This window comes from Paramisgurnus dabryanus, chromosome 13 (assembly GCF_030506205.2).
Source record: "Paramisgurnus dabryanus chromosome 13, PD_genome_1.1, whole genome shotgun sequence".
Classification (NCBI taxonomy): domain Eukaryota; kingdom Metazoa; phylum Chordata; class Actinopteri; order Cypriniformes; family Cobitidae; genus Paramisgurnus; species Paramisgurnus dabryanus.
This window is the reverse complement of record NC_133349.1, coordinates 17,958,965-17,984,207: the sequence shown is the minus strand read 5'-3', so window position 1 is coordinate 17,984,207 and position 25,243 is coordinate 17,958,965. Positions and strand designations below refer to the sequence as shown.

Below are 25,243 nucleotides of genomic sequence, written 5' to 3'. Positions count from 1 at the left end.
TTCGGAAACCGCACTCTCATTCCATGTCTCTAAGGCTAAATATATTCGGCATTTAAAATCCGCAAAAATGTTGCTTACCAGCAAAGTTTAAATTAATACGCATAATAAAATCATACGTGGACATAAAAACTGCTTTGATCAAACCTATGAGAAAAGATAGGCTACTAAAACTAAGAGCTACAACCGAGCAGACTGGAGAGGCGGGGTGACGTGACGTCACTCAAGCGGGGCTCGTGGCGGGTCTTGCAGATCCTTGCAGTTTTACTCTCGCGTCTCACAGGTGTGAGCACATTTCGTTATAATTTTGTGGAAGTATTAGGCAGCTCTGGGTAAGTATCTTATTTTGGTATTATTATAATCTTTTTGGTGTTATTATTACACCTCATTGATCGCAGAGATAAGTATAGCCTACTGTCTGAAAACTTATGAAAACTTATAAACCACACAATTATCAAATAGACAGTTACTCTGGACAGCCAATGTGTAAACAAACCACATTAAACAATAAAATGGGTTATAAAAAAACAAACTGCCAATCTCTATTTGTCATTTACTGATTTTACAATGTAGTTAACGTTATGTGATCCAAAATTGTCTATCTGTACCTAAAACATTGCATTTTGACTTTCATGTGATTGTAGGTTTCTTGTGGATCAAAATCTCGTATTTTTAGGTTTTTAACATATTATTTTGCATGTATTTTTAAGTAAAATTTGCCTTGTGCACAACTGAAAGAAACCGAACACGAAAGGGTCGTAAACATTTCAACAGACGTTTATTGCCTTATTGCCTTTGCAGAGCAGCGGAGGTCAGATCGCCACAATTTAGGCAGTCGGATTAATATATGTTTAATGTGTGAAATGCAGTAGCTGAGAAAACAGAAAAACATCCAAGAGATGTATGTCTTTTCTTTAGTGCGAAATGTATTTATTCTGTCCTCTAGTGGATAAAAGTAGAACAACGTGTTAATCTGTTGGTTTCTATGCCTACTACATCAGGACCGTTATGTGTGATATTTTGTTTGTTTGTTTTTTAATATCAGTACTGAATCAAAACTATTTTTCTGTCTATCCAGATTTGAACTTACAACAATGGATCTAGCCAATTACACAGAAAGTCCTGTGTATGACAACACATCCAACGAGTATGACTATGAAGACGATTATGAGCTAACAGAGATTGTGAGGTCTCTTAACATCGTGTCACTCATATTCTACAGTCTGGCTTTTGTACTTGGAGTGGTGGGCAATGGCATTGTGATTTGGGTTACTGGATTCAAAATGAAAAGAACAGTCAACACTGTCTGGTTTCTGAACCTCGCTATTGCAGACTTCTTATTCACGGCCTTCCTCCCTCTCAGCGTAGCTTATACAGCTATGGGCTTCCACTGGTCTTTTGGAAAGTTCATGTGTAAGTTCAACAGCACCCTTAGTTTCCTCAACATGTTTGCGAGTGTGTACATCCTGGTTGTGATCAGCATTGACCGCTGTGTGTCTGTGGTGTGTCCAATTTGGGCACAGAACCATCGGACTGTGAGCCGTGCTTCTGTCGTGAGCCTGGGAGTTTGGCTGTTTGCCCTGGCATTGAGCTCACCTTACTTCGTCTTTAAGGATACTGCGCCGGACCACCACAATAAAAACATAACCAACTGCTTCAACAACTTTGCACTCTCTGATGACTATGATACACCAGAAGTGGAGGCGATCCGTATTCTACACCATCGCACCATGATCATTACACGTTTCTTGCTTGGCTTTGTGGTGCCTTTTGTAATCATTGTATCCTGTTATGCAGTTATTATATGTCGGCTCAAAAAGAACCGATCGATGTCTGGCAGGACTGGACGTCCCTTTAAGATCATTGCAGCTGTGATCACTGCCTTCTTCCTGTGTTGGGTTCCGTACCATATTCTCATCATCATCGAGATGGTAAACCACATGGCAGCTGAATACAGCTCCACCCTGGAATATGTCACCAGAGTTGGAATGCCCATTGCAACCAGTGTGGCTTTCCTAAATAGCTGCTTAAACCCATTGTTGTATGTTTTCATGGGGCAAGACTTTAAAGACAAGGTGCGCAAGTCAATCCTGAAGGTCTTGGAATCAGCATTTACAGAGGAGATTTCACGCACGAATACCTACACAAATTCACTGCACACCTTTCGAAACAAAGAGCAAGGGAGTAAGTCTTTCTCTGATGCAGAAGTATAACTAACAGACATGAGGCACTCTTGGATAAGAGAGGACTTTACTGAGACTCACCATAGCTGTCGGCATAATTGAGGCACATTTACTGGAGTAAAACTGGAAATAAAATACATTTCAGTTAGTTTGAAGCTTTGTATTATAACACTGCCTTGTAATTATGTAGCATATATGTGATGCATATTTAGTATATGTATGTGCCAATAATGATATACCTGCAAAGTATTTGACAAATATATCTTTTGTAAACTACAAAAACTTATTAAACTAAAGTCTTTCATCTATTGTGCATGTAGGTAGCTTTTAAGCTTTTATGCAATTTTTTTACTATAACTAATTGTCTTAACGTATTTAATAAAATAGTCATATCAGTTTGCACTTTGATTTTAAATATAAATAAAAACTAATAATAATTAAAGGTATTAGTAAAGCTCATCATTACACTGTTCAATGAGATGTCCTTATCATCAACATTACACATTAAATCTTTTACACTTCAATTTTAAATATCCCCTTTTAAGTTGAAAATAATTATTTATAAAAAAAAACTTATCTGAGCTATAATCTCATATTTCTTTAAAATATGATTTTTAACTAAAAGCACTGCAAATCTGCATTTTAATAACTTATGACAGAATTACAACAAAATCTCATCAGAATTGTGGAATGTGGATGATTCATATGGGTGGATGGACAGACAGGCAGACAGCATTAATACAAACAGACAGGGCATATAATGTATAACTGCAATAAATATACAATTTAAACACAAATTTGAAAGCTAAAAAGTAACTACATTGAATAAAAAGTAGATTTTTAAAACAATATAAAGCAGTTTTAATAAATGCAGACCAGTAATTATTGCACATATCAGGTTGTGGATGTGACGTTCTTCTCTCAATGAGCCCTAACTGTGTTAATGTCTGTCTGGAGACCAGTCTCTTGTCACATGCTCATCCAATGTATCATAATGTTCTTATTACATGTGCTTATGCTAATTAGTATGACGTAGAAACGTTTTATAAATTGAGTTAACTGAATTGAGTTATTAAGACTACACTACATTGACTTCTTGAAACCACACTACATTGAGTTATTCATACTACACTAAATTGAGTTATTAAAACTATTCTAAATTGAGTTGAGGCAACTACACTTAATTGAGTACTGAAATCTACTTTAAATTGAGCTGGACAAACTCAATATATTTTTTAGTTATTTTTGAGTTAGGGGTACACATATTGGATGGAAATCCTGCCCACAATTTAAATGAATTAATCTAATGAATCATTTTTATGAGAAATATAACTTTACTGATAAAATGGGTGTATTGATTAAACTGTGAAATGGGTGGAGGGTCCTTATTCCTAGAGAGAAGGGTTAATGAAACCTCTGAACAAAGTGTATAAATTGTGAAATCCAATGGTAATAGATAATAAAGACCTTCTGTAGTGTTCTCTGTTGCATCAAGATTCACATACAGTTTCACATAAACACATTGTTTCCCAACCACTGTGCCGTGTCAGACTAGTGTGCTGTGACCACTTGTTTGGTGTGCCGTGGAAAAATAACACTGCCACAGTGTTTGAAAAAGCGCTGAAATCTAGCTACCAGGATGCTGAGTTGGTCACAGCTGCGTGCGTCACCCATCATCAATTCCAGCCAGGATATAATTTGTATTCATCAAAACCAGATTACACATTAAATGTGAATACTACATGTAATACAGTATAATATTCTAGTTTAACAAGTCATTTAAGCATTGCAATACAGGTTTGTGCAGATCTGTTATGCTTATTGTGACAGTGGTGTGCCGTATTATTTTTTTACTAATCAAAAGGAAAAAAGGTTGGGAAACACTGCATTAACATACCCCAAAGCTTTACATATAGACCCTTTTACTGTTTGTACACAATGATAACATGGCAATGTATGCACGTGCATTTTGGCAACGGAAGTATGGCAAGAATCAGCTGTGAAGCAACACAGACAGACAAAGTTATTTTAAAACGTTTACTTTATCAATTTTTTCAACAAAGCTACCAGATCCGTGAACTATAGTGGAGTGGATAGAAGACATTAGCAGATGGCCAAATATAAATATAGTGCTATGGTTCTACATAGCACTATATGGTTCTACACAGGTGCTTCACAGGTGCTTCACCGGTGCTATATGGCACTAAAAACGGTTCTTCTATGATTACGAGCAAAGAACCACTTTTGGTGCTATATAGCACTGTTTGTTTTTAGAGTGTAACACATTAGAACTACTGAGGAACAAGATACTTCCGTGGCCAATATGCGCGCGCAGGCTATTTGATCGCGTGGGCTGTAAAAGAGTCTATAGATGCCATTCTGGTCGGCAAGAATAAAATTACATAAAACAGCAAATAATAATTAGCAATTAATGTGTTTCTGAAATCCTGTGATAACTTTGTGTAAAAAAAAGAGATGAAAATGTAAATAATTATTTGTACAAAATAGCTCCCTGGAGTTTGTGCAATATTTTGTATATACAGTTTCATATAATCTGTATAATATATATTATATAATATCTTCTATTTCTTCATATTTATTACAGTTTTACAGTCTTCATACAAAATGCTGGCCCAAATCAAACCTACCTTAAGACACAACTGAACATCCACTCAATTAATTAATAACGTTTTTTATCCAGGTAACTTTAAAGAAAACTTAAAGACCTAACATTTATCAAACTTCTCACTGAGTGCCCAGTATGAATGAACTACATTAATCGGTCAGCCATTTTCTGATAGCTGAATGCAATACCACTATATCTCCAGAGGGTGGCAGTAATCTACGTAGCTGGGTGTTTTGCCACGTCTAATTCTTAGAATAAGAATCAGGGCGGAGAATGGGAAGAGGAAGCTTAATTTTTTTTCTTTTTCTACCTTTTTTTCGATAATATACAAACAACTGGCCAAAGTCGACTACAAACCAAATCTAAGATATAATGAACATAATATTTGCATGGAATCGGACTACAGCTAACGATATACTCTAACCTGAACAGCATTCATCATGTTGCTACGCATGCCTGGCCTTCAGTCGAAACGTCTTTAAATCGACAAGGTAACATGCTGGTTATTTTTGCAGATATATTGATATAAAGGCATAAAATTTCGTTTTTCACAACATTCATATAACACGTCAGACTTCCCCATGTTATTGGCTTGTTAGTCACTAAATAAATTACCGTTTGCTACGATAGGGCTTAGAACTAGTTAACATGGCGTTGTTTATGCAATGTTGCTGTTGTAGTGTATTATGTGGTGTTGGGCAATAATCGTCCAATAATTCTGGAAGAATGCATCATTAACTAGCAAAGACTATATATAAGTTACAGTATTTGAGATACTTTGAGACGTTAGATTGTTTGACTTCTTAAGAAGCTTCATTCTAAGCGATATGATACGAGTCGAGTTCAGACCACACGGTCCACGAGGCATAAGGATTTAAAAGGCATACTATACTTGTGTATAATAGTATGCAGTAAATGCATCAAATTTGGTTGCCGTGTCCTAAGAAAATACAAATGGTTACTTCTGCATAGTGCATACATTGATTTATTTGTGGAAAAATAATGACCTTTAATGGTGCTAGATAAGAAGATAAAGTTACGTGCAGAAACTACATTTTTTAGTCCGCAGCATGTAAGATGTCTGTTCAAAGTAATGTAATCTGGATGTTATTGCTTTTTCTTTTTTTAGTCATCTACTAATTGGATTTCTGTATTTGTTTATATCATGCATAATGATGAAAATATATCTAATAGAGTTAACTTTCTAATTTTTCTTGGTCAGTGTTTGGAAATCCCGGGTAATCTGTGGCATTATCTCTAGGCTCATTAAGGGGGAGTGACATTAGGACATTAAACATCAGAATTGGGGTGAGTAAAAGTTGAACTGCTTCTTTCTTTGTTGTCTGAGCCAGGTTAGGTTTGTGTTATTTTATTAATGCATTAGCTCTCCAAAATATTATTTACTCACATTATTTACTCACACGCATCACACATGTCATTCAAAATCCAAATGTTACTGTTTTTTTTTTTTTTTTTTTGAGGTACACAAAAGAGCCGACTTTATCCTGTTCTTATAGTTCATGGTAACCTAAAAAGGTTAGGGTAACCTAGTTATCTTTATTATCTCATCATGAGTTTAAAAGATGTATGTGCAGTTTCACTGCAAGTCACATTGGGTTAAAGCTTTGCCAAATGTAATCTTTGGTCTTGAGACAAAAGGCACCATATGTATTTTGAGAAGGGTAGTGTTAATGTTAATGTTCAGTGAATTTAATTGTGGTTTGTTTACACACAAGATATTCTATATCTTAACAATTTGTGGAATGACATTCATAAAATATCCTATACTTTTATAGGTTACTTTTTGTGTGTCTGTTTTTCTCCCTTTGGTTTGTATAACCTTTCCTTACATAAAAAAATCTTTTTTAAGATTTCTTAAAAATTTCCCATTTGTTAGAGAACCAATAAAAACATGGGTTTGGAACAGCCTATAGATGAATTTATAATTATCAAACTTTCATTTTTGGGTAAAGAATTGTATACACGAAAAATAGAGGTATGCAAATATCCAAATTACATCAGTCAGGTGCAGAACAAAAAAATGAAAGTAAAGAAAAAACAGTTAGGGCTGCACGATAAATCGCATGTGATTGTCATGCGCATCTCGTCAGTGAAGCCAGTTTCTTGATTAGTAGTAAATCGCCATCACCTGCTTTCAGATGAAGCAGCATTTACTACACAAAGCTGAGTTCACTGACAATCAGGGCAATGTGGCATTAATTATCACTGACGTATCGCCTGCGATAAGTGTGCGATATGGCCCAGCTTGTCAGCGGACTACCACAGTACTGACTGTACTATAGAAACAGATCTCATGTCCATTACAGTAGCAGGGCTCCAGACTGCCACCAAAATTTGAGAGTGTGCCACTGAATTTTACATCCAGTCGCACATGTGCAACCAGTAAATTTGACCTTTTTTTTGTGATGTGACACTGAATTTGAAACAGCACATTGTACTTTCTGCATCTATCATCAAAGTATTTATTAATTACACAGTGGAAAGTTGGAGAAATATCATTATTTGATTAGAATGTTGATTTACGGTGTGTGCCCCTAAATGTTTTGGTTGCGCCTCTAAAATTTTCAGTTGGGGGCCACTGTGCTCCTAGTGAAAAAAGTTAGTCTGGAGCCCTGTGTAGAGTAGAGCTGTCCAGTCAACTGTACTGTATATCAGTAAATAGTTGACGTTGAGTGCCTGCACGTGACAACACGATAATATCGTAAATTCAATATTCAAAACAAAACTGCAGACATTGTTAAGTTCAAGTCCTGCATGCTATGACATAAGGCTTAATTTATGGAAGGTCTGTGTTACAAACATGCCTAAACCAAAAAGCAGTGTTTTATTCTTCTTACCTGGTTAAAAAAGAGATTGAAATGCACTAAAATGATGGCAAATGACTTATTGCTGCTTATTTATGTTGTGAATTCTTTGTTCTTTTACTTGCTGTGTTTTTAAGGGCACTGTTATGGTTATAAAGCGTATCAACAACAGCAATTAAACTGGCCAGCATGTAACTTACTTTGTTCACTTGCATTTTGTGCAGATAGCTGCACGTTGTAATATATAACATTCATATTGTGTATCTAGACTGCCTGATTAATATCATGTAGAACGCTTCAAGTATTTGTGTTTACTGTGTTAATTAACTCTTTAGTTTTACCTCACGCATCTATTCCTGTTAGAGGTTTCTTTTTAAAGTGCCCATCTTATGACTGCTTTTCCACAAGTTATATAGGTGTATGAGTTCCATAAAGCATGTTTCAAAAGTTGTTTGCTCGAAATAGCTTGTAGGAAAAGATTGTTACCCATCTCTAGTAGCCTCTGTTTCAGGGCAGTTCAGATTGTGCCGTTTTGAGCTAGTCTTACATATTTATGAGCTGCTGCTCCTTTGATCACGCCCCACTACTAACGTCATGTCCCCTTGCGCGTGCTCAGTGGTATCGTGAGCAGTACAGACCATACGGTGTTATTATTTTATATATTATTATTATTAACGGTTTATGTTTCCAACAGACAAATCATGCAGAAAAGTATCACTAATAAGTACACTACAGGAGAAGAAACTCATGACACACAATGAGTAAATTGTGATGTTACGTTAGCAGTCACAACAATAAACTCGTTTTCCCTGGACAATGCTAACATATTCCAGTTATAAAACATTTTCAAGCGCATTATTTTCGCAAATTACAGAAATTAAGACCCGGCGGGGGATGTATACTGCTTGTGGGCCACGTGCTAATTGCTAGAAGCTAGCGGGAGGTCCGGACCGTAAAGTTATAAGAGGCTTGGGGGTTAGCATCGTCAGAAAAGCCGGGGCTGTAAGGCCCGGTCTCGGTGTGTCAAACTCATCATGACACAAAGATTCCAGCGTAAATTGTGATGTAGCAGTCTGAACAATACACTCGTTTTCCCTGGACAATACTTACATATTCCCGTTATAAACCTTTTCAAACGCATTATTTTCGCAAATTACAGAAATTAAGACCCGCCGGGGGATGTATACTGCTTGTGGACCGCGTGCTAATTGCTAGAAGCTAGCGGGAGGTCCGGACCGTGTAACTTGTATATCTATGCAGACCGTAAAGTTATTAGAGGCTCGCCTCGTCAGAAAAGCCGGGGCGTACGGTCTCGGTTAGTTTGGCAAAAAGCTTTTAGCTCTAGCATCATAAATGTAGTATTTTGTGACAGAAGATGACAACATGCAAAATATAACGTGACTTCTTACCTTTTGTGATGAAACAACGCGATCGCGAATCGAATCCAGTCTGTTTCAGATGTGTGAATGATCCATGAAAGTCCAATAAAATACATCCAATTACCATTTTTTCCACAAATGCTTATAATCCGTGAAATATAGATACATAGTCTGTTGTTTACATCAGATTTCGCATGAAGGTCTTATCGCCTACAATCTGAGGACTGTTTGCGTCGTAACACACTGTATATAAGATTACTCCGGGTTCCAATAACCACGCGTTAAAACTTTGTTTTTAAAAGTAGGTGGGAGTATAATCCATAATATCCAAATAGCGCTCTTATTTCCGTGAGACATGATAACAGCACAGAGGGTCTCATTCAAGTGACTGCTCTATGCTGTCTAGCTACCTGGAGGGTGGAGACCTGCGAGTGGGGTGGTGGGCGGGAAAATTCAAACTGAATGTGACGAAACTTTTTGTTACGTCACAACGGAGCTGAGTTTTAACTTGCGCAATCTGAGACTCAAGGCAGAGGACATTCAGAAACCTGTATCTCACTCAAAACAGCATGGATGAATTTTTTTCCAAGTTTGTATGCGTGTGGGAGCATCAGAGACACAAATGAACACCCCAAAACCCAGAAAAAGTGAGTTTTTCATAATACGGGCACTTTAAAACTTTGTTTCTCATTAACCTCCTAAGACCCGAGCTTTGGTTTGTCTTTTTTCAGATTTCTTCCAGCTTTTCTGGGTTAGGAAGAACCAATAAATATAATACGCAAACATTTTTCTTTGAACATAAAGCAGTGTAATCGTCCACGTTTGTGTTCAACAGGTTCCAGTTACACAAAATTAAAGGTATAGCGGAAGATTTTCCCGAATTATTTAAAAGAACCCCCCCTCAATATTTTTAAAAAAATGCTCCCGAGGGGGAACGCCTGTTAAACGCGTGCACGAGACAGAGAGAGAGCATGCAGGAGCTCAGTTCTTCTCTTCGCTCTGTTTACAAGTTTCTGTCGGCATGTTTACAGTGTCTGTGCGTTTCGTGACTTGTGCCAGGGCTAGCATCGCAAATCATAGCTTACATCAACTTTTACTAGCAGTGATTTTAAATGGATTTCTCCAAATAGCATGACAAACCGTATGAAACCGTAGCACAACACACATACACGTGGAAGTGCGCATGTGCAGAAAGCGAACGTAGAGGCGAGCACGTACGACGGTTATACACCAACATATAATCAGAATGATTGACATCTGGGATGACCAATAACAGTGGTGATCCACCCGGAAAACGAAAATCTTCCGCTATACCTTTAAGTATTATGGTGCAAACAACAACAAAAAAGTGATCCAGGTCTTAGGAGGTTAATAATCTTTTCAAAAATAATTGACAAAAAAAGTCAAATATTTTTCTAAATGCTAGAATTTGTACTAATTATTTATTGTCAAGGTAACCAAAAGATTAATCAGCTAACAAAAAATAATCGTTAGATTAATAAAAAAAGAATTATTAGATTAATCAACAAAATTAATCCTTAGCTGCAGCTGCAGTTTGTTTTCATTTTTTCTGTAGCCTGTTGCTACAACTTCTTCTGCCATTATTTCGGTAATGTTGACCTGTTTAAGGATATTATGTTCACAGGCAAGAAAACTAGTTGACTTTTAGTGTGGGTGTGTGTTTACATCAATCATGTATATAAATGACTGCTCATAGACTGCTAACATAACTGTGGGAGGTGAAACCCATCCTTTTTGTGAGCCTACTCTGCTCTTATTGGCCGAATAAAGAGAGGGAGAGAGTGTGAGCAGGGGGAGAGAGAGCGAGAGACTGCCACACTGACTCACACGCGCACGTTGCTTCTGATGTAAATAATGTTCACATCATCATTCTTCAAATCATTATCGGTTGTTCCACGGAATCACGTCTCTATCCGGGACCCACCCACATATTTTTAAATGGTAATATGGAAAGAAATACACATTTTACATCTTATAATTGAGTAGTTTTTATTGTCATTTTATCAATGAAGATTTAGCTTTAATTGAACTATCAAAATAATTTATTGTATATCATAAAATCATTGTAATTGCTTGTCATTAATTGAACTAAAAGCAACTTTGCGCTACCCACCGTGTCCCACTGTGCAACCCACAAGTGGGTCCCAACCCACAGTTTAAAAAAACCCTACTCTACTTGGTACAAATGTAATTATCCTTTGGAAAATGGCCGTGTTCGACACGTATGCAATTTAAATGATTTCTTATTCAAATTATTACTCTACCAGGTGACAGGGCAGCAATGATTTGCGACATTTACAGTAGATTAAAACATTTAGGACAGATTAAGAAAAGTAGCGGATCCAACATTGCAAAAAAGTTTAGAACAAACAACAAGAAAACAAAGAACAGCAATCAAACATTATCGTGACGAAAATGCTCCACAGCTTTCTGTTCTTGGAAGAAATAAAAATAAAAGAAGTAAGAACAATGGTGTGTGTGCAAACGTTGTCTATTGCCTTTGTGTAATTGTTTAGTGGAGTGTCCTGTCTTAATGTTTTAACACGCGTGCGATGTTGTACACGTACTGTCCTCCTGATGTTGAAAAAGGTGTCATGTGGACGACGCCCTAGTATACTTTCAACTTTAATTTGCGGTGGTTGTAGGTTTGCACACGGCTCGACATCCTCCTCCCTTTCTCGGGAAGCTTTTCTTCTTGTTTCATTGGCAGGTGTCGTTTGAATAATGTTACAGATATACTGCCGCCTGCTTAACCGGAGGTCAATTTAGCAACATTAAATATGTGGGATTTTTTTATAGAAAGACTAAAATATGGGAGAAATGGGGACATTTTAAAACTGGATGATGGCGGCAGGTTTCCCGCAGAAAATTTGTTAGTTAAGGTGGTAGGGTTGTGCAGGTGGGCGTGCCGGGTCGTGGCAATCAAAGGGGCGGGGCGTACGTGTCAGATGAAAATATTTTTATTTAAAACACTCAAATAAAACTCAATTTTGAAGAAACTATTACAGAAAATAAACACATACTAGATTATTAATGAATTAAATGTTTTATCAACAGGCTAGTTATCCTCCAGACATTGACGGACCATTGACGGACTCTCATTTCGGCTATTCTCCGAGATTCACTTGACGGCCTTTTGTGCAGGGAATGTTTTTTTTGACGACCTTGTTAAGGTGGTAGGGTATCCCAGCTTAGGTGTGCCGCCCGAACTGAAAAGTGCTGCGGGAAACCCTGTGGCGGGAAAGAATAGTAAAATACGGGAGTATCCCGGGAAAAACGGGAGGGATGACTGGTATAGTTGTTACATTTTTTTGAAAAGGTGCACGTCAGGCTACACAGAACTTAAAGCCTATGGCATATGTCCAATGCGGAACTAAAATTGCTATAAAGTTTGAGTGGAATTTGTTCTTACAGTCCCCCTTTGATGCTCTTGGCACAAAAAAAATCACCTCCACTCCATTCATACAGATTAAACCTCCCTTTTTGGGCAGTTGCCCAGTGGCGGTAAAGCCACTTTAAGTTGTACATCTCTGGCTTCTGGAGAATCTTACATGAAATTGGGTCATCACCTTCTGCACACTGGTTTACTGCTTCCTTTAGACCAGGGATGGGCAACTTCAGTCCTGGAGGGCCACTGTCCTACAGAGTTTAGCTTCAACCCTAATCAAACACACCTGATGCAGCTTATCAAGGTCTTCAGGATTATTAGAAACTTCGAGACAGGTGTGTTGGGGCTGGTTTGAGCTAAACTCTGTAGGACAGTGGCCCTCCAGGACCGAAGTTGCCCATCCCTGCTTTAGACAGACTATTACTTAAAATGTGGCACTAATAAAAAAATCTAGAGCTTGGAAAAGAGGCATTCAAGAAACATCACATATAGTGGAAAACCACAACTATTTGAATAAAAGTATCAAATGGTTCAACTATATAATGTGTTTGTCTTTGTGTCTGTATGTATCATTTACAAGTGTCATGTGCAGTGTGTGTCTTTGCATTTTTTATGGATGCATCATTTGTCCATGGCTGTTCTCTATGTGCAGATATATCATTGTCTTTGAGTCTCTGAAAATGGCTTGAGTCTCTTGAGTTTGTCTTGTCTTTCCTTTGTTTGCTGCTTCTTTCCTGAAAGAACAGTCTCTGGACAGTGTTCTTTCACATTCTTTCCCATAATCAAGGTTCAAGTGATGTGTTTCTGGGCCCCTGGACCTTTGGTTGCTGCTGAAGTCCATTCTTTTCCATAAATCCAGACTCACATGCTGGGTTTTAAGTTTTGGATCTTTCCTGTTTGGAAATCTTTGGTTGGTGGGTCACTGGATGTCTGGATTTCGGTCCGTCAATTTTTACTCTGTCCTTGTGAAAGTCCACTGGTTCTGTGTTCTTCTACTTGTCATGTGGATTGTCCACATTTCTCTAGGGCATTTTGCATTCCGGGCAAACATTTTGCGTACTTGAAAAGAGAACTAAAATGAAGAGGTTGCCCCACTTTCCTGAACAAGAACCTTTACACATTCATAACATTAAAGATCTAAAACATTACTCAAGAAACATCAGGTATTACTAATGTCATAAAACAAATAGAAAAGTCAAGGTTCTAATGTCTTGAAATGTGCCTACTTTTTCCACATCTGTAGCAAGTGGTAACATCTAGACTGTCTCTCTTGAGTCACCTCAGTTATTTTCCTCAAATTTAGCAAATCTACCTCCAGACCTTTAAGGAGTAGCCTAGTAATGCCATCCTCTGCTACTCTGCTTCACTTTGTAGACAGAGTCTGGCTGGGCATAATTGATAAGCGTTTACCTTCTCGTGGTGGAGGACTTGTCTGAAGTTTAAAATCATTGGTGTAAATGTAAGCCAATCACATAACATTTGGTTATGATGTGTGTTATGCGCCGGGTCAGTCGCATCAAACTTCCACTGTAAACACATGTACAACCCCAAATCAGAAAAAGTTGGGACACTGTAGAAATTGTGAGTAAAAAAGGAATGGAATAATTTACAAATCTCATAAACTTATATTTTATTCACAATAGAATATAGATAACATATCAAATGTAGAAAGTGAGACATTTTGAAATGTCATGCCAAATATTGGCTCATTTTGGATTTCATGAGAGCTACACATTCCAAAAAAAGTTAGGACAGGTAGCAATAAGAGGCCGGAAAAGTTAAATGTACATATGAGGAACAGCTGGAGGAGGAGCAATGTTTAAGAATAGGAATGTTGTCCTATTCTTGTCTAATACAGACTTCTAGTTGCTCAACTGTCTTAGGTCTTCTTTGTCATATCTTCCCCTTTATGATGCGCCAAATGGTTTATGTGGGTGAAATTTCTGGACTGCAGGCTGGCCATTTCAGTATTCAGATCCTTCTTCTACGCAGTCTTGATGTTGTAATTGATGCAGTATGTGGTCTGGCATTGTCATGTTGGAAAATGCAAGGTCTTCCCTGAAAGAGACGACGTCTGAATGGGAGCATATGTTGTTCTAGAACTTGGATAAACCTTTCAGCATTGATGATGCCTTTCCAGATGTGTAAGCTGCCCATGCCACACGCACTCATGCAACCCCAAACCATCAGAGATGCAGATTTCTGAAATGAGCGCTAATAACATCTTGGGATGTCCTTGTCCTCTTTAGTCCGGATGAAATGGCTTCCCAGTTTTCAAAAAAGAACTTCAAGTTTTGATTCGTCTGACCACAGAACAGTTTTCCACTTTGCCAAAGTCCATTTTAAATGAGCCTTGGCCCAGAGAAAATGCCTCCGCTTCTGGGTCATGTTTAGATATGGCATCTTGTTTGACCTAAAGAGTTTTAGCCGGCAACGGTGAATGGCACGGTGGATTGTGTTCACCGACAATGTTTTCTGGAAGTATTCCAGAGCCCATGTTATGATTTCCATTACTGTAGCATTCCTGTATGTGATGCAGTGCCGTCTAAGGACCCAAAGATCACGGGCATCAAGTATGGTTTTCCAGCCTTGACCCTTATGCACAGAGATTGTTCCAGATTCTCTGAATCTTTGGATGATATTATGCACTGTAGATGATGATAACTTCAAACTCTTTGCAATTTTTCTCTGAGAAACTCAGAAAACTATTTTTTACTGCAGCATTGGGGGAATTGGTGATTCTCTGCCCATCTTGACTTCTGAGAGACACTGCCACTCTGACAGGATTTTTTATACCCAATCATGTTGCCAATTGACCTAATAAGTTGCAAATTAGTCCTTAAGCTGTTCCTTATATGTACATTTACCTTTTCCTGCCTCTTATTGCTACCTGTCCCAACTTTTTTTGGAATGTGTAGCTCTCATGAAATCCAAAACGAGCCAATATTTGGCATGACATTTCAAAATATCTCACTTTCAACATTTGATATGTTATCTATATTCTATTGTAAATAAAATATAAGTTTGAGATTAGTAAATTATTCCATTCCTTTTTTACTCACAATTTCTACAGTGTCCCAAATTTTTCTGATTTGGGGTTGTATGATGCGAAAACAAATCCATTGAGTGAAATACTGGGTTCATTGAGTGAACATGGCTGTGAACGACTTTTGCAGTTTATGTGAAGTAAATCGGGCCAGAGCTAGTTGAACACTATCCTTACAGTGTCTTTCCACTCACGTCTCAAACTCAGAAAAACCCTAACCATAATGTAAATTAAATCTTCCTACCTTATTTTCTGGTTAATCAGGAACCTCACCAAAGAATGGTTGTCCACGCATCCTCCACTATTAACTGTAAACAATGACATTCCCCTCCATGATTTCTCGATCATTGTGCACGCCAAGCTGTGCAGCACACAGACCGAGATTTGTTGCCTCCTTAACCTGATCCTCCATGAGAACAACCAAAGGGGGGACACAATCAAACTATCGCCTCACCGGCCTTTGACCTCCCCAGTTTCTCGCTGATGATCGGTAATTGTTGATAAATTTATCTTTTCCCAAAACCTGACAGGAGTAGGGCTACATCATCATCTCAATGTTTAACACACACCCTTCTTGTTCAGGCTTCAGTTGGCAAAAGCCAGGAATATTCTCCACAACAGAGCGAATAGCATTCTGTGTCTCCATGTCCGCTGTAAACCACAATCTTACATTTGGCGCTTAGCGTCTACATCACAGCTCTCAGCCCATACCTCTGTTCGTTGATTTGGGTCCGGCTGTTTTGGAGCTAGAGGAAAATGGTTATAATGGGAGATATCTCAGACTAAGTACAGAAGCAAAATGAAATTTAGTGGAAGTACGAAGTCTGATGTAGTCAGGCTACTAAGTAGAGCATCTTTTCTTTAACCTCAATCTGCTCATTTGTTACAAACACTTTTTAAAAGTGGTCCACTGAATGAATGAGGAACCCAAGTCATAAGCAGTAACATGCCTTTAAATTTGTCAAACCATAGGAGTCCAATAGATTCTCCAGCTTTGACAAGAACTCAACAGGATCTCCTTCTCCAGTTTGAAATGTATGCACTGCATTAACAAGATTTGCATGTTCGAGCAGTCAGGCAGATGGCTTTTTGTGACTTTCCAGGTCTGTGCTCACTGCCTCTTTCATCTTTAGTTCCTGCATTTCTTGATTGCACTGGTGCAACTAGGAACCTCACATAATGATTAGAAGAATAACATGTTATCACTAGCCATGTTTCCATCACCATGATTTTATGTGCATTTTAAAGTATCGCAAAAGAAACTTAAAATATTTACAAATATAACTCCCTTAATTTGCAAAAGTTTTTATGCCTGCTAAAGGTTTTTTTTTTTACTTGTGCGAAAAAGAGTAAACACAAATAATGGGAGACAGAAACGCATCTGCTGAATAAATTCTGATGTAGCAAACATTAAACCCTGTGGAACAGACCATCAAGCTGTTTCCGCTGATGTTGTCTTTGCCAAGAATGGGGCTTGATATTGTCTTAAAGGAATTCTTCAACAAATTTAATTATGAATACATTATTAAATTGGGTCACCTATGTAGAAGAAATGTCAAGTTTTTTTAGAAATCGGTGCCTCCTAGCCAGAAAATGTGTTTTTGGCTCATGTGGATGAAAAACACCAAATCCCAGAATGCATTGCTTCACTGCACTACGAGGCCACGCCTACCAGTTCGAGAGGGCAGGAGGGAGGGACATTCAACTTGGTTAGCTACTAGCAAGTTGACTCAAAAACTGACATGACACCGGTTAACGTGAGTCTCTGTGACGAGTTAGTTATAAATACTACTTTATTCCATCGAAATTGTGATAAGTTGCTTTGTACCGGGATGTACAGTCAAAACCAGGAAAGGACAAGTAGTAAGTTTCCATTATTTGGTTTATAGATGTAAATATAATAACCATAGCTCAGCTGACAGACCTGAAAAACAAACAAAATACTTACATAATACTCTGATCTCTGTTTCTACCTTTTTTGTATATCATTATGTCAGTATCAGTAGTTTCTTTCTACCGTGCACAAATAAAAATGTCACTGAACTTTTGCGTGTAATTGTAACAATGAGCACTCATTACACACCAATCCAACAACTACTAAAAACACACACAAAAACAGATTATCCACAGGCACTGCACTAGTTCATAAAAAGACATGCCTGTATTATGAAACAGCATGTCAGTCGTAACCAAAGGTGAAATGAAATGTGATATGTCCATGCTTAGCGTTCACAATATAACATCCATTTGTGTATCATGCAACGTATTGCATATGAGAAATATTTATATTCCATCGGATTTATTATAAAATAGTCAGTACGCCCCAGCTTGAGTCTGCTCAGGCTCTGGCGATTCTTCCTGACCGCCAGGCAAGGCTCGCTCCTTGGCTAAAGCAGCTACTCCGGCATCCTCTTGTTTCTCGCTGTATTGCGGCTTGTATGTGTAGCCACAAGCATCGTATCCGTGCACCAGATCTTCAAAGTCCCCTTCTGCCATATCGTCTTCTAAACTAAGATAGCTGACACTGTTTATAGCCTGTTGTTATAAATGTTTACTGCTGAAAAGGGAGAGCCTTGGCAAAGATTCAAGATGCCCGGGCTCTGGCTATTCCTCCTGACCCCCAGACAAGGCTCGCTCCTCTGCTTAAGCAGCTGCTCCAGCATCTTTTTGTTTCTCGCTGTGTTGCGGCTTGTACGTGTAGCCATAAGCATCGGATTCACGCACTAGATCTTCAAATTCCCATTCTACCATATCGTCTTCAAAACTAAGATAGCTGACACTGTTTATTGCCTGTTATAAATGTTTATTGCTGAAAAGAGAGAACCTTAGCAAAGATTCAAGATGCCCGGGCTCTGGCCATTCCTCCTGACCCCCAGACAAGGCTCGCTCCTCGGCGAAAGCAGCTGCTCCAGCATCCCCTAGTTTCTCACTGTATTGTGGCTCGTACGTGTAGCCATAAGCATCCGATTCGCGCACCAGATCTTCAAAATCCCCTTCTGCCATATCGTCTTCAAAACTAAGATAGCCGACACTGTTTATAGCCTTGTTGTTATAAATGTTTACTGCTGAAAAGAGAGAGCCTTCGCGATGATTCAAGATGGCTGACTCTCGTTTTGATTCTTACTTTTTCGTATGGACTCTGCAATCCAACCCCTATGGGTGGGTTGAACACATGCAGAAATAGCTCCTACTACTGGCTGTTGTCTTTGCCTCTGGCCAAAAAGTCTTCAGGAACACGGTCATTCAGAAAAACTGCCGGGTTTCTACTGATACAAAGCTGAATGCTAAATCTGTGAAGTATCCCTTTAATGTCCTTGCTGGTAGTGCCTGCATCAAATATGCTGCATTACTTTTTCTGTGCACAGCATTTAGTTTGGCAATTAAAAGCTGAACTGCTAATAAATTAATAACTTACCCATCGTGACTGCATGCAGTCCTGTCACCATTTTCCAGGCGTGCCTTGTTTTGTTTAATGTTGGTTACTAGGTTACCAATACCACCCTCATTTGCTCAAACAACTTTATGAAAATGCACCTAATTCACATTTGTTTGTTTTTCTTTTTTTTTAGAATAATGAAAATATTTGCTTTATGATTGGATCTAATTTAAACACTTTATTTTTTTCCTTAATTTTAATCCATATTCTCTTATAAACATCTCACCTGCCTAGTAGTTTCTTAAAGACAGCACTGTCATTGGTTTTAGAGTGGTAGCAGTGACGAGTCAAATTGAACACAGAACGGTACATTTATAGTGTTTTAAACCAATTGTCTAACGTTATTGAGGTATTCCCTTTTAAATGTAAATTAAATCTAACAATAGAAGTGACCCCGGTTGGTTCTGATGCTACAGTTATCACCAACTGTGTGCCCAAACAAATGGTCAAATGATATTTAAAAAGATGTATTTTGTATCCCATTCTTTTGATCTGTGTTGGTTCTTGAAATCTCACTGCTACATAGGTGATAATATCTGTATATTGCTTGGACTGAGATTGTCTTGATGAAAATCAAGCATTTTAGGGAGATTAGCTTGTTTTAACTCAAGTACGTTGGAGTGGAATCTGTTCAGAGGCAGTCTGTAGCTTCTGGATCTTTCCTGTTTGAAATGCTTTAGTCTGTGGTGGATCGCTGGATTTTGGTCCATCGGTTCTTTTCTCTGCCCTTGTGAAAATTCCCAGGCTCCACTGATTCTACTTTTTCTGTGGTCTTCTACTTTTCCTGTGGATTGGCCATATTTCTCTAGGGCAGGGGTCACCAATCCTGCTCCTGGAGGGCCGGTGTCTCTGCACAGTTTAGCTCCAACCCTAATCAAACACACCTGAAGCAGCTAATTTATGTGCTTCAGGTGTGTTTGATAAGGGTTGGAGCTAAACTCTGCAGAGACATCGGCCCTCTAGGAGCAGGATTGGTGACCCCTGCTCTAGAGCATTCTGCATTCCAGGCAAACAGAACTGGGATAAAGCGGTTGCCCCTCTTTCCCACAAAATAACTTTTAAAACATTAAACATCTAAAACATTAATCAAGAAACATCAAGTATGACCAATGTCATGAAACAAATCTAAAAGTCAGATTTTAGTGCGATTTGGTTGTTTAACTCAAGTTGGAGTGGAATCTGTTGTAAGAATTACAGACTGCCTCTAAACAGATTCCACTCCAACTTGGGTATTAAAAAAAAGCTCATCCCCCTAAAAGGCTTGATTATTCTAGAGGTAATCTCAGTCCAAGCAATACACTGATAATATAACCTAAATGTATATTATCTTAATTATATTATGGGAGCAAAAGTGAGACGTCGAGAACCAACACAGGTCGAATGGGGGTCTATGATAATTAAAAACATATGTTTACACATCACCCAATCACTTGGGTGAGCACTGTAGCCTAATCCGATCAATTCGACCATTTAATTAAGTACTCCATGGTAACTGTAAGGAATTGAGCCATTTACATCAGTATTCATATGTTATAGGGGTACAGCATTAGCATTTGGAAATGAGTACAAAGAGTGATAATGGCCATTTACATGGATGTTCTTGCTTTACATCTCAAAGGGTACAGCACTAGCATTAGAGGTGGGGAAACAGATTTCAAACTGTATAAAATGTTAAGACCGACTTTGTTCAGGGTTCACTCCAACTCCGATGAACTCTGAGTGCTTCATGTACTTTGCTACTGCTTCGATTGAATAAACTAATTTTGGATTGAGACCTTCAACGTCCTCCTCATTTTTTCTTACACTGTATAGAGGCAGTCTGTAATTTCTTACAATCTGTTCCCGAGTAAAAATAAACATTGCAAATAACATCAGATGTAACTTAATTTACATAAACATAACTAAACACTAATCTTGTGGGACTGATATGCTGTGAACTGGGTGAATTTAAGTCATGACTTTGATGTTAAGATGCAAGTCATTGGCACCCTCTCTCAGTTGGACAAACCAATATGACCACTCAAACACTTCCGGTGGCTATACTACATTTGTTGTAAAATAAGATTTTTTTTATCAATTTACTCCAGTGTGTGTGGGTAGATGACTCTTTTAAATTCAGGCATGCCATTGTTTCCCACAGGATTTTGAGAGACTGTGGCGGTGATGACGTCACACGCCGATTAGCATATATATGACGTCATTGTGTCGTGTTTTACTCTTTGATCTGTCACATTATATTGCATTTTAACACAACTGAATGCTATTTTTAAATATTATTCGTTCTGTTGTCTATAAAACAGTGACTAAACAGGACCCAGTAAAGACCCACGACCCAGTAACTCCTTGTTTAATCCAATCCGCTCTTTCTTTAACTGCTGCTAACCTTTTGTTAAGTCACTCATGATGAACTAGATCAGCCTTCTTTGCTGTCAGTAACATCCGTGACTGTTGTTGTTTACTTGAAAAAGAAAGTACATGGGGGAACGCACCGTGGAGTTAAAATACTTTTCACTGTTATGTGAGAGAGGCGCGCTGCACGCAACATGAGAAACATGAGGGAGAGGGGAGGTCCTGGGCGCTCTGTTGAGGCCCTGGACGCAACAAGAGAGGGAGGAGGGAGGCGCGCTGAGTGCTCGCTACAATGAATTAAGACAATTTAAATAGTAAAATTAAAATGTAAATGGGAATCATAAAAAAATCTATTGGTGGCAGCCAGTGTTGATTCTGTGTCGGCCCGCCACAGATAAATCAATGTATGGGAAACACTGCCTACCCCTTAGTTTTGCACATTCACGTGAAGGTGCAAAACTAAGGGGTAGGTGTAAGGGGAAAGGGTAAGACAGAGAAATGGGATTGGGCTTAAGACATTTTTTGGGATGATCACTATGATGTTTTGTTAATGACCAATAATCTGTAGTATGAAGTATAATTTAACATTTCTGTGTTACATAAAAAATGACCAAATTACTGATGTATCTTGTTTTCTCTCCTTTTTAGATGGCAAGATCCAAATTGTCGGCCACCAGCTGGAACAGGACAGGCCATACCTAATGAGGTTTACATCACTGTATTTTGCTCAAAGGCCATACTTTCCAACAAAACTGGGAAACTGGTGATCATTAAATTCACGCTCAAAGACTTTTAATTGTTTCAGATATATTTTTTTTTATAATTCTGTTTTCATGCTTTATTCTTATTAAAGTTGACCAATTGATAATTTGAAACTATTTACCCTTTCAAGCACATGTAAAGGGTACATAGCAACTTGGCTTTTTTAGTGTCTTACCAAATGACGACTTTTGCTATTAAGATGTTGTTTTAAAATCTACATAATTATATACCATTTCCAGTTTCCCAAACCATTGAATTTTATAACTCAGAAGAAGCAACTTTTAGCTTTGTCAAAATGGCGTACACCTCAATGAATGGTGCTCAAGGGTTAAGTGGAGGAGAGGTGTTTATCTGTACAGAGTGTGGTGAAGGGTTTCGTCATTACCAAAAGCTAGTTGAACACATGGCCATTCATGGCTTGTTTTTCCCTGATCCTTTAAGTATTAATGGTGGTAATAATACCAACACACACATTGAGTTTGCACTCCACGAAAATGGAACACTCACTGTAGTTGATCGATCTGTGTTGTCCAAGTTTTCATTTTTATTTGGAAAACCTTCATCCAAGCCGTCATGGTGTCAAACCCCTACTCAAGCTGCCCTGACATTATCTAAGAAGGAAGTAAAGGAGTCTGCTCAGTTTAGATGTGAAAGGTGTGGACAAGGTTTCAGAAGCCAAAAATGCTTACAACTACATCAGCAATATCGTGTCCTTGAGCAGGGGTTCAAATGCACCCTCTGCTGCAAGGTGTTAAATGACAGAGAGAGTCTGCAAAACCACCTTCAGAACCATGCTCATGAACGATTTTATAGTTGTGGACACTGTGGAAAGCGGTTTTTAAGACGAGAGACACTTTTGTCACACCAAAAACAGTGTCATGGATCGTCTGGTTCCAAAGCTTTGATACGATTACAAGATCAAGAAAATAGTATGGAGAAGTCTTATCCTTGCAAAATCTGTAATTTACGTTTCTTTTGGTTATCAGACTTGCAAAGCCACCTAAATAGTCATTTGCGTATCAACAAGCAGTCCAGCCATGCCACACAACAGCAGGAAATGCAAGGAGATGAAGAAAGAGAGAAAAATGGCATGCCAGAACTAAACAACCATCAAACATCACAGCATCCAGGGGTAAATAAAGAAGAAGATTTCAGCTCATCAGCTAAGAATAAGGTGCATCAAATGCCAGCAAAAAAACAAATGCAACAAGGCAGTCCAATCATGCCAAGGATGAGAAGTAGACGTAGAGGAAGAAACCATGCTAAAATATACTCCTGCAAACAGTGCCCTCAAGGGTTTGTACATTCTAGTAGTCTCTCTCGTCATATGCGTTATCATAAGGGTACTCTGCATGCCTGTGTTCATTGTGGGCGGCGGTTTCCACAAAGATGTGCTGTCACAAAGCATGTGGCCATGAACCACTGTCCAGTGCTTCAAATGAAGATGGCGTCAAAGGCAAATGAAAGCAGTCAAACCTTAACGCAAACAACAGGTGAGAAGGATAGTAAACAAGAGGAATTGCATGAAGAAGATCAGCACTCATCAAATGTAGATGATGAGCTCTCATTGGATCAAGGGAAGGGATTTCTTAATCCAAGGATGAAGTACAAATGCAAAGAATGCTGTAGGGTATTTGGACTACTTAGCGTTTATAAGCGACATGTGATTTACCACAAACAAGATCCTTGCAAAGTATTGCTTAGTTGCCCTCACTGTCCTAGCCGTTTCACATTCCAGACCGCTTTAGATCGCCATATTGAGAATCATATAGAGAACTTTAAACAGGATGAGACAAAACATTCTAGTAATAATGTAGATGATCCTGGAAATCAACACAAGGATACTGATGCTGGAGAACCTAACACAGATGCTAATGATAGTGTACCATCAAAAGTATTGGATAATTCCAGCGACTGTTCCTAGAGTTAGACTTGTCTTGCAAATGCTCTTGGTAGTTAAAGAGTATCCTAACAGTTTTATGCCCATAGGCATGGTTCCCAGTCTTTAAGTGGTTTTCTATAGTTTTTGGCTTGTACTCCTTGGGTATGTGGCATTTCTTGTGTTCTAAATCTCTTCCTTTCCCATTTATATTTCTCCAAGGGTTTTTTTTTTTGCAAATGACTCAACAGACAGAAAAGAGGAACCTGTATGAGAACCTCTTTAATGTACTATTTTGATAAAACAACAAAGCTGAACATTACTTTGGGAATTATTTATATTGGAAGGTTCATTACTGTTTTGAAAGCTACTTGTGTAGTTGATATTATTATGTACCTTTTAGCTATACTTTCATAATTAATCCTTTGTCATATTGTCACTGTATGGTGTGTTTTTTTGCAACAAATTGTTTTTTTTTGTTTGGTTTTTTTGTAAAAGTTGTGATGCAAATTAACATATTTTGAATATTCTTAAACATTAGCCAAGTAATGTTTTTTGTTTGATTAAATAAAATGTGTACTTTTTTCCCAGAGGCCTTGTAATTGTTGAATGTGTGTTTCCTGCACTGTTGCTGTGAAGTATAGTGTATGGACTATGTTTATGGTATTTATGGACATTTGACTATTTTATGTAAGTATTAAGGGTTTTACATATGTATATAGGTTTCAGTTTAAAATATATAGAGTTAATGTGCTAAGATCCTAATACCCCTTAGGCCCACTTTTAGTTTTAAAATGTATATTTTTTATTTATTGTGCCATCAAATATAAGTATTTTTTTTCTCAACCAGGGGGCCAGGCCTCACAGGGAGTCTTCAACAGATTTCCAAGGGAGCCTTAAGATGCTTTAAAATTATTCAAAACAAGAATTAAAAAAGCATTAGAATAGGATAAAACACCCACAAATCTACATTTTTCTTATGGTTTGGTTATTTTTGTAAAATGAATATAAAACTGTCTAGTCATGCTAAGCTCTAAATCATTGAGTAGAATATATAAGTATAATATTAAGTAGAAATAGAAGGATTGGGGTGCCTCCATGTATTGTTTTATGTAATGGGGGGCCTTGAACTGAAAAATGTTGAGAACCACTGCATTAGACACTTCATTAGCCACTTTTTAGTCATAATATTAATTTAAGATTGTCCCTGGAGAATTGAAAAGATTTGGTGCTCTCAATTACTATCATTATTACATGATTTTTAAAGCAAATTTACTTTACTTTGACTCTCTTCTCTTAGAAATTTGGCCTGTTACATTTCTGTTGAAGTTGTTAAGTGTTTGGACTCACGG

General features: G+C 38.0%; 2 protein-coding genes across 2 annotated transcripts; both read left to right on the top strand.

The window, feature by feature from the left end:
• The first annotated feature begins 236 nt into the window (after nt 1-236).
• Nucleotides 237-2,613, top strand: fpr1 (formyl peptide receptor 1). Its single transcript, XM_065260951.1, has 2 exons — nt 237-329; nt 1,076-2,613. Exon 2 carries the CDS (start codon nt 1,092-1,094, stop codon nt 2,208-2,210), a length of 1,119 nt encoding a protein of 372 aa, XP_065117023.1. The 5' UTR covers nt 237-329; nt 1,076-1,091; the 3' UTR covers nt 2,211-2,613.
• Nucleotides 2,614-5,061: 2,448 nt separating this feature from the next.
• Nucleotides 5,062-24,483, top strand: LOC135743310 (uncharacterized). Its single transcript, XM_065245651.2, has 3 exons — nt 5,062-5,297; nt 6,029-6,114; nt 21,899-24,483. The coding sequence occupies exon 3, from the start codon at nt 22,308-22,310 to the stop codon at nt 23,934-23,936; it is 1,629 nt and encodes a 542-aa protein (XP_065101723.1). The 5' UTR covers nt 5,062-5,297; nt 6,029-6,114; nt 21,899-22,307; the 3' UTR covers nt 23,937-24,483.
• Nucleotides 24,484-25,243: the final 760 nt, after the last annotated feature.